This window comes from Talpa occidentalis, unplaced genomic scaffold, assembly GCF_014898055.3.
Source record: "Talpa occidentalis isolate TD23 unplaced genomic scaffold, MPIMG_talOcc4v2.1 talOcc4.4, whole genome shotgun sequence".
NCBI classification, from domain to species: Eukaryota; Metazoa; Chordata; class Mammalia; order Eulipotyphla; family Talpidae; genus Talpa; species Talpa occidentalis.
This window is the reverse complement of record NW_023604295.1, coordinates 61,213,267-61,227,976: the sequence shown is the minus strand read 5'-3', so window position 1 is coordinate 61,227,976 and position 14,710 is coordinate 61,213,267. Positions and strand designations below refer to the sequence as shown.

The following is a 14,710-nucleotide window of genomic DNA, read 5'->3' as shown; positions in this document are numbered from 1 at the left end:
AGATTCTTTGCTCTAAACTGAACTCATTGTTTAACTGGCTTTCTCTTACCTCATTTTTGTTTGGGACAAGGGTCAACTTCTTTAAAGGAAAAGATAAATATTTTAACATTGGGTCACATAGCCTTTGTCACATCTTTTAAAAAAAAATCTTTAAAAAATGTAAAAACCATTCTTAGTTTTCAGTCCTGTAAGTGCAGGGATTTATCCATTGGTCAGTTTGTGGACCTTTAACTTAGAATGTTCATGTTGTTGAAACTTTGTTCTCCATTTCTAGTTTAGAATTTGTTTTTTTATGATGTTTTTAAGTTTTTTGAATGGCACAGATTTGTGTTCCATAGCATATGTTGGCCACTATGGTAGAGGGTTGACTTAGGTGAAGTTTCTGCCATCAGAGATACTTTGGTTTTTGTTGGTAGAAATCAGAAAATTATAGTTACAGAAAGCTTTATACTTAATTTTGTTAAAGATGTGTTGATAAGTAGAATCCTTAATGTTGAACATTAGATGTGTTTGTTTAAAGAGGTAAGTCTGTTTATAAAGAGTTAAAAACAATGACAGACTCCTCAGAGCTTTTCTTGTCATACCTTTGTCCAAAATAAATGTTTCTAATCTGTGTTAAAATTAGTGTAACAGTGTATCCTTGGAGCAGTCTGTCAGCCTCCCCAGGACTAAACTTGCCCCCTTCCTCCCCCGCAACTGTCTAGGAAGATACCTACAGAGATGGCTCATCAGCTCCTTGTAGTGACTGCTTTTCTGTTCTAGCTCTCAAGACGTTTTTTCTCCTAGCTTTTTGAAAACTTGTAAAACATGCTATTAATATGCTAATTATAATGTTCTTTATTCTTGGAATCTAGGGGATTTCAGAATCTGGTGTATATGAATTTTTTTTTTTATGGGGAGAGTTGATAGTTTTCGTGTTAGTATTGAAAATGGTCCGTGTCTGGAAAGACTTCAGTGTCTATTTGTTCATTAATGCTATTCTGCAAGTCTTTCGCAACCTTTTTAGTTAGTATAATATATGACTGTCTTCCCATTTGTGTCAATGGCATTTAACTATACTTAAAATTACAATTTGAACCATGAGAATCTTATTACTTTAACTTTTGATAAATATATTAACATTTTTTGGAATGGAAAGATTTTAATGTAAACTAATAATTTGTGATATTGCTATCATGAGTTTCCAGCTGATGACTAGTGAAAGGTTGCTTTTGCAGTAACCTTAGCCTATGTTTTTGGTTCTTATGAGGATATGACAAATACATTCCTATAAGTAATAAACGAAATTGATTTAGTATTTTTTAAACAAATCACTTCAGATCCTTTAATGTTTAAAGTTTTTATGGGAGATTCTAATTGAGTTCTGTGGTCTAAATTTGAATTTTTAATTTAATGTATATCTTAGTTTACCGCTGATGTAAGTCTGAAACTTTTTTCTCTTTTTTCATTCCAGATGGAGATCTTATAACAATTTTTGATAGTTCTGACCTTTCCTTTGCAATTCAGTGTAGTAGGATACTGAAACTGACATTATTTGGTAAGTGATAAACTTTCTGATACTTCCTATTTTATTCACTGCATTTTTATTAAAAACATTGTGAATTTTTCCCTTTAAACATTCAAAATTAAGCATTAACTTTTAAAAAAGATGCTTATCTTAATTCCAGGAGTAGTATTAGATTACTTGAAGCTTTTGGCTTTGTATGTCTTAAGAAAATGATGTATGTTAAAAATTGAGTGTCTTAAAATTGCTTGTTTTTTTCAACTCAGGTATAATATACATTCCTACTAGATTATTATTACTTTAATTTAGCCATAACTGAATTTTCAATTGTTAAGGCTTGACTATATATTTTTTTAAAGATCAGTAGAAAGTAGGAATGTTTTAAATTCTTCATCTGTTCAGTTACCTTAAAAATCTATGTCATTGTCACTAGTATACATCATTTCCAGGATTGAAAATATTAGCAGGGTTAAAACTGCCTTTATTGAATTCTCTAAGAGTATATACTTGATTTCTCTAATGTAGCATGTTTTTATTTTTTTTTATTTATTTTTTTTTCATTCTTTTTTTTTTTTAATATTAAATTTTATTTTTATATTCCCCCTACAATTGCAAACACCCCATTCTGACCCCAATCCTTCCCCTCCCGCCCCCACCCCCCAAAAAGTGTCTCTGGTTCGTAGTTTTTTGTTGATTTTGATTTTCACTTTCTTATATTCATTTTCCTGGTCCCTTATTTAAGTTTTCTGGATTCCTGCTATGAGTGAGACCATCCAGTATTTTTCTTTTTCTTTTTGGCTTATTTCGCTGAGCATGATCCCTTCCAGCGCCATCCATGTTGCTGCAAATTGCATGTGTTTATCTTTTTTGAATGCTGAGTAATATTCCATAGTATATATGTACCACATCTTCTTGATCCAGTCAGGCCTTAACATGTAGACCTGGTACTTTAGATGTTGTTTTTCTTTTTTCTTTATTTACGGCTGCTATGTTCTTTTTCTTTTTTAAATGTAGTACTTTTTTTCTTACATCGTTGTTGATTTTTGGACAGTATATGATTTTTCCTTTCAGGTATGGTCACCATAGTTCTCCCACCACTGAAACATCCGTAGTCTATCACCATATTCCCTTGTGCTCGATTACAGGGTTAAAGTGATTATGTGAAAAGTAAAATGAACAATTTTTTCTGGACATTTTATTTAGTATTAAAAAAACTGATCAGTTGCTTTAATTTGTGTCTATTTTGTCTCTAAGGATTAATATGATTCAGATTTAAAATGCAAACAAATAAAAAAATTAAAAGTTAAAAGTTTTTATTTGTTGTTAGCATTTTAAAGTCTTTTTAAAAAATATAATACCGAATCTAAAATATATGCCATTATTGACGAGTAGGTTAGACAAACTGAAAACCCTCTTTCCAAGAACATTGGGATGTGCAGCATAAACAGTTATAAATTTACCTTTTGAATTGTATACCTGAGCTTTCTTAGGAGAATAAGAGTTCAGGGGCCAAAAAATAGATGTAGTTAAAAACTGGGGCTTAAAATACCAAAACAGAGCTCTTGGTGTGGTAATGGTGAAGATTTTAGTCTTCATAATCTAAGGGCTTTGATGTCCACATGGTATAGACCTTAGGGTCTAGATCCTCAGTGACTTCTGTTCTTAAAAAGAGTATTGTAGAAAAAAGTCTTCCCTCAATGCAGGAAAAGTCAAGGAATTGATATAGGAAACTCATATCCTGGGCTGCCAGGAGTTGGCCAATCTTCCATTAAGGATTCAGAACCGTGGTCCTTAGGTGGATTAAATTTAAATTTAAGCAAGCTGCACAATTTGGGAATTCCAACCCAGACGGCTACATAGAAGGATAGCTGTAACCTTAGGTAAAAATCTCTTTGGAGGAATATATTCTCAATCTCGGTTACATTAGTTTCTCACAGACAAAATCTGGTTGATGAATTGATGAACTTGGAGTTTAGAACCCTAAGTTGGGCCTCCCTATGGCGCAACGGTTGAGCGCTGGGCTGCGAAGCTGCCCGCAACCTCTGCAGCGCCAGTTCGATCCCCAGCTGCCGGCGAGGGTCCCATATAGCTCGCAGACCTCTCCTGCTGTGCCCACTGCTCCCCTTAGCAGTGTACTTCGTCAGTCTGCCTGCTCTCCCTGGTGAATTCTCTCACCCTCCCATGCTTCTGATTGTACCCAGTGCTTGTATAAATAAATAAATAAATCTTTAAAATAAAAAATAGAATTGTAAGTTGCATGAAACAGTCCGCATAATCAACAGAGAATGAATATAACTAATAGGATTAGACTTCTAAGAATTTATAAGTGATAACCTATAAAATTTGTTAAAAATTACTATTTGTAACAAGAAATAACAATATAAGAGCAAAGATATGAAAAGAGATTTTGAAAGGAAAATAAGGTTGTTTTTGAAAATGAAAAATACAAATGTTGTTGTTAAATACTAAGTGGGGAGGTAGAAGTTTAGTCACAGCTGAAGAGGATATCTGAATTGGTAGGTAGTCCAAAACAATTTCATAATAAAGCACAAAAACAGAGGTGGAGAATATGAGAGGAATTTTGACAATGAGAGTGTCCAGCTTATAACCAGTGTAAGTTTAAAGAAGGAAAAAAAAATGGAGAGGGGGAGTGATAATAACTATGAATTTATGGCTGACGAGTTTTTCAGAATTATATAAAAGTTATAAACCTTCAGATACAGGAGGCATTTATCCTGAGCAGCATAAGTAAAAATAAATCACCACTGGGGCCTCCCCAGTGGCGCAGCGGTTGAGCGCTGGGTTGCGAAGCTGCCTGCAGCCTCTGCAGCGCCGGTTCAATCCCCGGCTGCTCCCTGGCCACTGGAGGAAGGTCCCACATGGCGCGCAGACCTCTCCTGCCGCCCGCTGTTCCCCTCAGCAGTGTACTTCGGTCCTTCTGCCTATTCTGCTCCCTGCTCTGGCTCGGTGAATTCTCTCACCCTCCCACGCTTCTGACTGTACCCAGTGCTTGTATAAATAATTAAATAAATCTTAAAAAAAAAAAAAAGAAAACTGTTTCTAAAATAAATAAATAATAAATAAATCACCACTGGGTATATTGTCCTGAAAATGGAAAATAAATTAGATAAAAATAACCTTAGAAGTAGCTACAAAAACAATTAGACTGTTTAGTAGACTTCATAATGATAAATAAGCTGGAAGACAGTGGAGTATATCTTCAAACTGAAAAAATAACTAGAAAGGTAGCATTCCGTAGTCTGCTAAACTTCAGGAATAAGGGAGAAGAAACATTTTCAAAGACAGAGATTCATACACCCTTGTTAAAAAGTTTTAAAAAGTGATTCTTTAGTAAGAAAAAATCAAGTCCAAAAGAGTGTCGTGAAAGATGCAAGAAATTGTAGACAAATTTTTGTGAATTAGTAAATTTAAATGAGTACTGATTATCAATAGCAACAATAGTTTTAAGAGTATAAAATAGTTTTATGTAAGACAGGAGGGGATAATAGGACATGCATTGTTTTAAAGGCCTGTGTTGTTTGGGAGTAGATTTTTTTTTTAATTGAAATATTCATGTTTAAAATGTAAATATAATTATTGAAACACTAGAAGTAGCCAGAAGAGGGAAAAGAAGGAAACAAAGGGTACCTGCTTGGTTCATCAGAGGATGACAAAAAAAAGAAAGCGGAGAGAATGCTTGATAAATGGAAAGCATAAAATACTAATCGCGATATACTTAAATGTACTAATACTAACTGCGAAGGTTGAAAGAAAGAATTTATTGGAGTTAAAAATAATCTGGTTACATGCTGATAATAAAAGACATTGTAAAAGATTTTTATGCCAGATTTGAAAGTAAAGGATTAGGAAAGGACATACTAGACAAACTTAAAGAAAGCTAGTTAATATTAACAGAGTAGACTTTAAGTGAAAAACTTCATTAATATGGTCACTTCATGATGAAAATAATAATTCACTGGAATATATAATAATTCTGAGCACTTAATACAGCATAGCTTTAGAGTTTTCTCTAAGAAAAAATTGGCGAAGGAAAATCAAATAATTACAAGAGCATGTGTTTAATTTTCTCTCAAAACCAGATCAAGCAAGCTCAAATTAGTAACGACAGAGAAAATTTGAACAAACCGGAAAACAGACTTGATTTTGTGATTTTGACAGGAAGGTATTTTTTTTTTTTTTTTTTAGTGCAAAGGACCATTGATAAAATTGATGATATAATAGGTCTTCCAACAAATCTTTAGTGTCAGAGAAGAAATATCCTAGAGGTCATGTTCTCTGAACTCATATATTGAGCAAAAAAAGATACCCACTATGCTTATAAAGATAACATGCTTTTAAATAACAAGTCAAAGATGAAACAGAGTTAGGTTTATCAACTCATTGCAGTGAGGAAGAATGAACATAATGGAGAACAGTGAGATGCTTTAGTGTTAGAAAGGATTTTTCACACATCTTGGGCTTGTGTTACATGATTTGGGATAAGGTTCAAGGAAGTGTGTGACTCTAAATTGGATGCTGTCAAGAAGTGGGGTTGGTGCTATGATTGGGTATCTTAAATCTGGAAGGTTGGAAGGAATGAATTGAGACTAAAACTGCAATTGGTAAAACAGCCACAGCCCATCATATTAACCAGGGTAGGGTGGATGTTTGCTCATATTTGTGGTTTGGTCAGTATCTTGTTTTTGTCCGAGTTCTCACATGATTATGGAATCTTTGTTTTTGTTTTTGTTTTTTTTGATCTATCACTATGAGAGTGATCTTTTCTGATGTTGGTGTTCTTTTAAAGTGTTTTTGTTCAGCAGAAAGACATCTTTCTTTACCTCGAGTACCAGCCCAATTTGTAGCAACACTAGGTCTGCCTGTCTTACAGTACCATGCAAGTTCCTGGCTATCAGGTGTGGTTTTTCTTCTCAGATATTAGAGAAAAACCAGTAAAACTCAGTGAAAGCTAATAATTAAACAGTTTCTGTTGGAGATTATATTGAACTTCCTCACAGCTATATAGGGAGTATGTTAAATACTTGTGAATTTTCTTCTAATATTGGCAGTTTGAAGTTTGGAACACATTTGACAAAGAATTCCAGGAACCTTTATTTTTGAATAGATTTCCTTTTCTAATTTAGTGCCCTAAGAATTTGTGTAAGTGTATACTAGCAGGGCATAAAACATTTTAGTTTGATTCAATTCTTGCAATTTTTGAGCTCCTGTCTTGAGGTTTGCATTTGGAGCCTTGTTTCATCTTTTTCTGAATACCAGTTTTTGTTGCTGGATGAAGGTTGTTTGTATAAAACGGGCAGTTAAATGAGGAAATGTTGCCTTCATTAAAAATAAACCCAATGATGGGGACTACATCTGAGAAAAGAAAGCAAGCATTGTAAAAAAAAAAAAAAGAACAATGATGTAAAATATATTTAAATAATATATTTTTAAAAAAATTAAAAATAAACCATAAAAAAATTTAAAAAACCCAATGTATTATTGGATAATCTTTGACTTTGTGGCTCATAAACTGCTTTTGGATGTAATTGCTTTGAAGGACAGTGGTGATGTAGATAATAAATTCTTCATTTTTGTAATAGGTTACTTTTTAGGTCAGTTATTTTAACCTTTTATTTTCTTTTAGGTTAAAAGTAGGGGTATCTATCACTCTAGTTAATCCCTTTTTAACATTTATGTATAGAATAAAGTATTAGTTCAAGAATATGAGTGTGAAATAAAAGGCACGTAATTTCTATTAAAATAAATAGGTCTTAGTATGTTTTATTCCAGTCCAATTCCTCTAATAAACCTTTTTACCAATATGGTCATAGGCCATGCACCTGGCACCAACAAAAATTGATGAATTTTTTTTTTTTTTCGCAAAAGTAAATTATTAGCAATAAGGAATCCGTTGCCTTAAAAAGAATTACCATTTAAATGATATTGATAGATTTCTTGCTTGATTTTGTTTGGCCTTTTTTTTTTTTTTAAATATTTATTTTTTATTTATACTTGAACCGGGGTACAGGGTGAGAAGATTCACCAGAGACAGAGCGGGGAACAGAACAGGCAGGCTGACGAAATATACTGCTGAGGGGAGCAGTGGGCGCCATGTGGGACCCTCCCCGGCTGGCCACAACTGCAGAGGCTGTGTGGACAGCTTCACAGCATGGCGCTCAACTGCCTGCGCCACCAGGGGAGGCCCTTGTTTTGCTTTTTAAAAAAAAATTTTTTTTTTCCTTGTTGGATATTACTCTGTTGATAAACTTTTTCAAGAACATTTTCTAATCTTAAACAAATTAATGTTTTTATTCCAGTTAATGGCCAGCCAAGACCCCTTGAATCAAGTCAGGTGAAGTATCTTCGTCGGGAACTGATAGAACTTCGAAATAAAGTGAATCGTTTACTGGATAGCTTGGAACCACCTGGAGAACCAGGACCTTCCACCAATATTCCTGAAAATGGTAGTCCATGAGTCTTTTATTCTGATTTATTCTTCCTATATCTATATCTTTTTTGCAGATATTTTTAAAAACTTCCTTAGTAGAATTAGGATGACACAGTCACCCTTTCTTATTCCTGCCTCTATGCTAATTTTCATATTGTATTCCCAAATCTGACTGTTCATCAGGAGGTTTTATTACATCAATTCCTGAGTCTCATACTTCATTAATCTACTGGAGGGCAGGGCTTGGAAATTCCATTATGCAAGTGCTCCTGATTCTTTGACAATTGACCTTGGACTCCTGGGTTTATGACGTATAGGTCATTTTTAAATCCCATTGATTCTTGAACTCTTCTCAGAGAAATAGATATCTAATGAGATTTAGGAACTGAAAATCATTTCGTGACTTTCATGTAATACATGAAGTGGTTTCAAATAAAAGATAATTTTAGATTAGTACCTTTTTATGCTGTATTGTGAAATTTATCTTAAACACAATTTTTAATTTTTGTAATATGCAAAGAAAAATTGATTTCCCCCCATTTTACATGTACTCTTTATATTAAAATAAAAATGACAAATTTGAGTCGACATACAATTTTGGAATGAAATGTTTTAAAATACAGAATGAGTTTTAAGTATATATTAAGACTTGAAAGTTGATTTGAAAAACTGCTTTCTACAACTTAGTATTCTTCGATGTTGTACTTTAAAAGTTTTTTGGTTTCTTTTTATAATTTTTCTATTACATACACATTTCACATGCTTACTAAACCTGTTCATTTTGTGAAATAGTAATTTTTATAGAGTAAATTATTAATAGACGATTTTATGGAAAAGGGGCATTGTGTAAATTCTTGCAATGTTTAGATTCTGAGATACTGTATTTTTTGGACCCATTTAATTAAAACTTTTGAATTTTCTTTAAGTTAACTAGTTAAAGATGCATTTTCCGTGATTTTTTCTTCCCCACTTCTTCCAGCCATGTAGAATTGTGTTAATGGTAGATGGCTTAACAAATATTTGGTGAATGAGTAGTAATTTCTAGTTCCAGCCCTGTAGTTCAGAACATAATGGACATTTGCTGAAATAGTTTAGTGAGGTCTTCCTTATATCTTTATGATGAAACCTTTTATATTACAGGTCAAAGCAAATTGCCTGTTCTGCACCCTATCTAAACGAAAAAAACTCCAAGTTTAGGTCAAGGATTTGAAGAAAGCCTGTTTATTTTTGCAGAAGAATTGCTATATGCTAGCAAAACATTAGCATATCATTTCAGACGATTTAAGCCTGTGTAGAATATTATGAAACTTAGATCAAAATTCAACAGGTATGGCCAGTATTGGGCAGAAATTATTATAGTAGCCTGTGTTTTAGTTTGCAATAAGTGAAAAGATGTATATGCAGAGGAACATAGTAATGTTAGGTGTGAGGGAGCAGTTTATAAGATTGGTGTGATACATTCTTGGGGTATGATCTTGGAATTAGAGAAGGGAGATTGGTGAGTGGTGGGCTTATTTTTTTATTTTTAAGTTGCCTCTGTCCCCAACCCCAGAACCTGTCATGCAGACAGACCAAATTTTGAGTCTTGGAACTTTTCCATGTACAAGAGTCTTTTATTTTTCTTATAATTTTTTTAACAAATATATTTTGGGAATTAGGATCAGTAGGGCCAAAGTACAAAGGTTTTTAAATTTTTTTCTCCCACCATTATTTCTTATACTCTTTGACTCTTTCTCCCACCCTCTCCCTCTTATTCTCAGAAGTCTCACTGTTTATTAATGTCTACTAGTTTTTATAAGTGTTTTGCTTTGTCTAGTTGTCTATTGTGTAAATATTTGATATTTGTCTTTGACTTGCTTTGAATGTCTTCTATTTTGCTGTAAATGGATTATTTAATTTTTCCTTACGAGTATTCCATTGTGTGGATATACCACATCTTCACATCTTCTTGATTCAGCCTTCTTCAGTGGGTATTTAGGTTGTTTCCATGTCCTAGCTATTGCAAATAATGCTGGAGTAAACATTGTAGAGCATATAATTTTTTGATGATTTAATTTTCCTTCGATAGATGCCCAAGAGTGGAATTGCTGTATCATTCGGTATTTCCATTTTGGGTTTTTCTTTTAAGGTAAATCCAGATTGCTTTCCAAAATGGCTGCACCAGTTTACATACCCAGCAACAGTGTAATAGGGTTCTTCTTTCTCCACATTCTTCCCAGCACTTGGAGTTTTTGTTTTTGTTTTTTATTTTATGCCATTCTCACAAGCGTCAGATGGTATCTCATTGTAGGTTTGACCTCCATCTCTAATTGAAATTAAAAAATGATGATCATCATTTTTCTATGCTATCTGTTGGCCTTCTGGATATCCTCTTTGTTTAATTATCTGTTCAAAGCTGCTGCCATTCATTTTTTTTAATGACTATATATATGTAGATATAAATGTATACATATTTGTGTGGGTTTATTGAGTCTGTTTCATTGATCTATGTGTATTTTTATTTCAATACCATAATGTTTTAATTACTGTTGTTGCTTTATACTGTAAAGTCAGGTGATGTGCCTCTATATCTCTCCTTTTTTGCAGGATTGCTTTCACTACTTGAGACCTTTTATGATTCTTTATAAATTGTGATATTTTTCAATTTGAGTAATGTTTATTTTGTTAGGGATTGAGTTAAGTTTATATATCACTTTTGATAAAATAGTCATTTTGACTATACTGATTTCCTTCTTCCATGAGCTTGGATGTCTTTTCATCTCCTTATGTCATTGTCTAGTAGACTTACTTTAAGGGAGTACTTAATAGGACTTTTCTTCTAAAATTGAAGAAATGTTAGTGTACCCAGCAAAATGATAGGAATGAATGAGAACATCAAGCCCACTGTGCTTATATGCTGCTTACACTTTTTTACAGTATAAATACTCTTTTGATAACAGAGGTAATAACAACTTAGCTGTCCACTCAATAACAGGAAAAAAAATTGGTTGTCAGTTAATTTAGTAAATGGTTAGCAATATTCTTTTGTTTACTACTTGTAGGTTATTCCTTGAATTCCTTTTCTTTAACATAGTAGTAGTATAAATGCCTATTGAGTACTTTGGTATCCTTAGAAGAAAACCCTGCTTTTAAATTTACACTGCTTAGAATGTTTAAAATTTTACTTTTCTGCTTTTAAAAATATTTTATTATGGATAAATATAAACATATACAAAACCTGACACACTACTATAATGAATTCCATGAATTCATACCCAACTTCAAAAATTATCAACTATCAGTATCATGTTGTCCACTCACACATTGTTTCCATACCCCCTCAGCTCCTTATTATTTTGAAACAAATCCCAGGCACATCATTTCATTTAAATCAGTAATTTAATGAGTAATAAATACTTTAAAGAGAGAAAGAAAATTAAAAACATGCTTTTTGTGTATTGGTTAGGTTGAGATTTCCGGTCTATTACTCATTGATAAGTTGAAATAAAACAGACGTTGATGGCATAACTTCAGTTAAGTTTCTTGTCCTTTTAAAAAATAAATCATTAGTGCCTAATATGTATCTGATATTAGGATTTAGGTCATCTGTCTCTTCCCTTCCCCCCCCAAAAAAGATTAAAATATTCCTCCGTTAAGCTGCTTTTATGTTTTTCATTCATTTAATAATTCTTAGAGAAGTAGGTAGATAATACAATTGTTTGAAGAAACAATATTTAACTTGTATTTCTATAGGAATAATAAAACCTTTTATTATAAAATAAAAAAAATTTAAAAGTATAAAGAATTAAAATATTCTAGAAGTCTATATTCAGATATACTTATTCCTAACATTTCAGACTATATGTACATATATATTTACCTATTTTAATGCTTTTTTTTTTATTTTGTATAGATAAAATGTAAACATATTTTTGTTCCTTTTATAGATAGTGTGGATGGGAGGGAAGAAAAGCCTGCATCTTCTGATTCTTCTGGAAAACAGTCTACTCAGGTTATGGCAGCAAGTATGTCAGCTTTTGATCCTTTAAAAAACCAAGATGAAATCAATAAAAATGTCATGTCAGCATTTGGCTTAACAGATGATCAGATTTCAGGTAAGTTAATTCCTCCTTCCCATCCTCTTTCTTCTTTCTTCCTTCCATTTTTAGTAGCATACTTGGATATGGTGAAGTGTATAAATTTTAAGTGGTCAGTTCAATAAATTTTTGGATATGTATATGTTTACATAAAGCACCAACTAGATTAAAATGTAGTTGATTCCTAGCACCCGGAAGAAATATTTATGGGTGAAAGAGGTTTATTAGAATGATATATTGAGATATGTGAAAATGTGACAGTGGAGGGAATAGTAACAGAAACAGAAAAAATATTAGATACATTGTAGGAATTGATTAGGAGGCATGTGAGAAGAGGAATTGTGAGAAATATTGTTTGGACCCTCGAATATTAAACTAGAGACTGAATTTGGCTTATGGACTGTGGAGAATGAATGATTCTTTTGATTGCAGATTGTATAAGGTACAGGATATTTGTATTGCGGTGATAAGTTTTGTTTTTTGCAGGGGAATGTTAGAAACCAGGAATATAGTATTCCACATTTTATAGGGAAGGGTTTTCAGTTGTAGCAATGAATACTGAAGAGACTAGAGCAAAGGGAAAAATAATGTACATTTCATGTAAAAGGCTGCATTTGTGATTTTATATATATATATATTCTATAGTACTTCAATTCTCGTAACCAAACATATTAATTGATCTTACTGGGGGAAGATCTTATAATAGGAACTGACTGACTTTTCATGACCATTCAGGGCCACCAAGTGCTCCTGCAGAAGACCGTTCAGGAACGCCTGACAGCATTGCTTCCTCCTCTTCTGCTGCTCACCCACCAGGTGTTCAACCGCAGCAGCCACCATATACAGGAGCGCAGACACAAGCAGGTCAGAGTGAAGGTAAACTAGAGCTTAGAACATAATGTATGGAAAGGTACATGTGAAGAAATGTTTACTGCAGCCTTGTTTGTAATTGTAAAAAATATACATATACATTTATGCTGTGAATATAGTTGTGAAAAATTTTATTTACTTGATACAGTATATTTTTGGGTTAAAAACAATAGAATAATATGTCAAATATTCTTCTGATTATTGGAAAGAATGATATTTGGAAAAGTATTTATATGAATATAAATAAAGTGTGATAGGTCAGAAGGATTCATTCCCATCACTATTCAGTGATAACCAGAGGTGACCCATTAAAGTGACACTTTATTTCATACAATACTTAAATGCTATTTTTTTCTTCTCCCACCCCTCTAATTTAATTTAAAGAGACAAAAATAGAGGTAAAGCATAAAACTTAAGTATAGGGTTTTTTTTGAAAGATAAATAGCCCGTTATATTCTTATATAGTTAGCAATGTTTTTTGTTGAAAAAACAATGTATTTTTTTCTCTGTTGAAATGTATTCTGTTCTTTTAAAAAAGGATACAACTTTAATACAGTGATATTCAAAACATCATTTAATACTTCTTTTGGGCACCTGGTAATGTTTTAATAACATTCAGAGTGTAAAGGATTATAGGAGGTTTTCCAGGTGGCTAAGTGAAAAGGGACAAAGATTGATTGTAGGGAAAAGGAAGAACAAGATAGAGACAATCTGAATAATCAGTGATAAAATCTCTATCACATTGTACTTAGGTTTCTTTCTTTGCAGTAATCAGAATGTGTTTTAAATCACGCATTCCCTAAATGATTTGTCTTTGAGCAATTTAGTCTCCGAGTTTTGATATTCTCTCACTGTTAATTGTGAAAATTGAACTAAAGTGCTTTCAAAAGTATGTCTTTAGTCCTGAATAAAATATAACTTGAAAGCTCAGTATTTAGAACAGATAAAAGGGTCATTGCAATGGTTGAAGAGGATTGAAGAATCACAAACTCATGACAGCACACACTGGGGTACCTCGCTGAACCCTTGTGCAGAACATATGGCTAAGGTAGTTACTGATCTCTGGGATTTTTTTCAGATACTAAAATCTCGTTTCTGTGACTTGCCCATGCATATAGAGATCTTTAAAACTACACATTCCACTTTTAAACAAACACCAGATGGTGCTCTAACTATTTGTTTAAAGGGACCAGGTTGTGGAATGATGTATTTCCAGCACAAGAAATAAGTTATTCAGCAGCAGAAGCAAGTGACTGCCTTTATCCATCTTTTTTTTTTTTTTAGGGGCATGCTTTATTTATTTATTTATTTGTTTTGTTTTGTTTATACATGCACTGGGTACAGTCAGAAGCGCAGGAGGGTGAGAGAATTCACCAGAGCCAGAGCGGGGAGCAGAGCAGGCAGAAGGACTGAAGTACACTGCTGAGGGGAGCAGCGGGCGGCAGGAGAGGTCTGCGCGCCATGTGGGACCCTCCTCCGGTGGCCTGGGAGCAGCCGGGGATTGAACCGGCGCTGCAGAGGCTGCTCGCTGCAGAGGCTGCGCGCAGCTTCGTAACCCAGCGCTCAACCGCTGCGCCACCGGGGAGGCCCCCTTTATCCATCTTATTGAAAAAAGAAAAAGCATAACCTGAAATGAGCTGAGCACTACTAGAGTTCTGTCATCCTGTGGTAGAAACAGTTGTACTTTTAGAGTTGTTCGATTAGATGAATGGTAGTCACAGGGACTAGAAGGGACTTTAGCATTTTGCTAAAGAATGAATGTTTTTGGGAAGAATTTCTTTTTGCTTAATCAAAATTTCTTTTTCTCTATCA

The 14,710-nt window shown here is 33.4% G+C and overlaps 1 protein-coding gene across 6 annotated transcripts in view; it reads left to right on the top strand.

Moving 5' to 3' along the window:
• The window catches only part of TFG (trafficking from ER to golgi regulator), a 29,539-nt gene that overhangs the window by 6,091 nt on the left and 8,738 nt on the right, over window positions 1–14,710 (top strand). For 3 of the 6 annotated variants that reach the window (XM_037525645.2, XM_037525646.2, XM_037525648.2), the window contains exons 3-6: window positions 1,454–1,537; window positions 7,822–7,968; window positions 11,879–12,046; window positions 12,764–12,904. In XM_037525645.2, the coding sequence (XP_037381542.1) occupies window positions 1,454–1,537; window positions 7,822–7,968; window positions 11,879–12,046; window positions 12,764–12,904 (540 nt within the window). The remainder of the gene's footprint in view (window positions 1–1,453; window positions 1,538–7,821; window positions 7,969–11,878; window positions 12,047–12,763; window positions 12,905–14,710) is intronic. The other 3 variants (XM_037525647.2, XM_054700655.1, XM_037525649.2) reach the window with 1 other exon arrangement.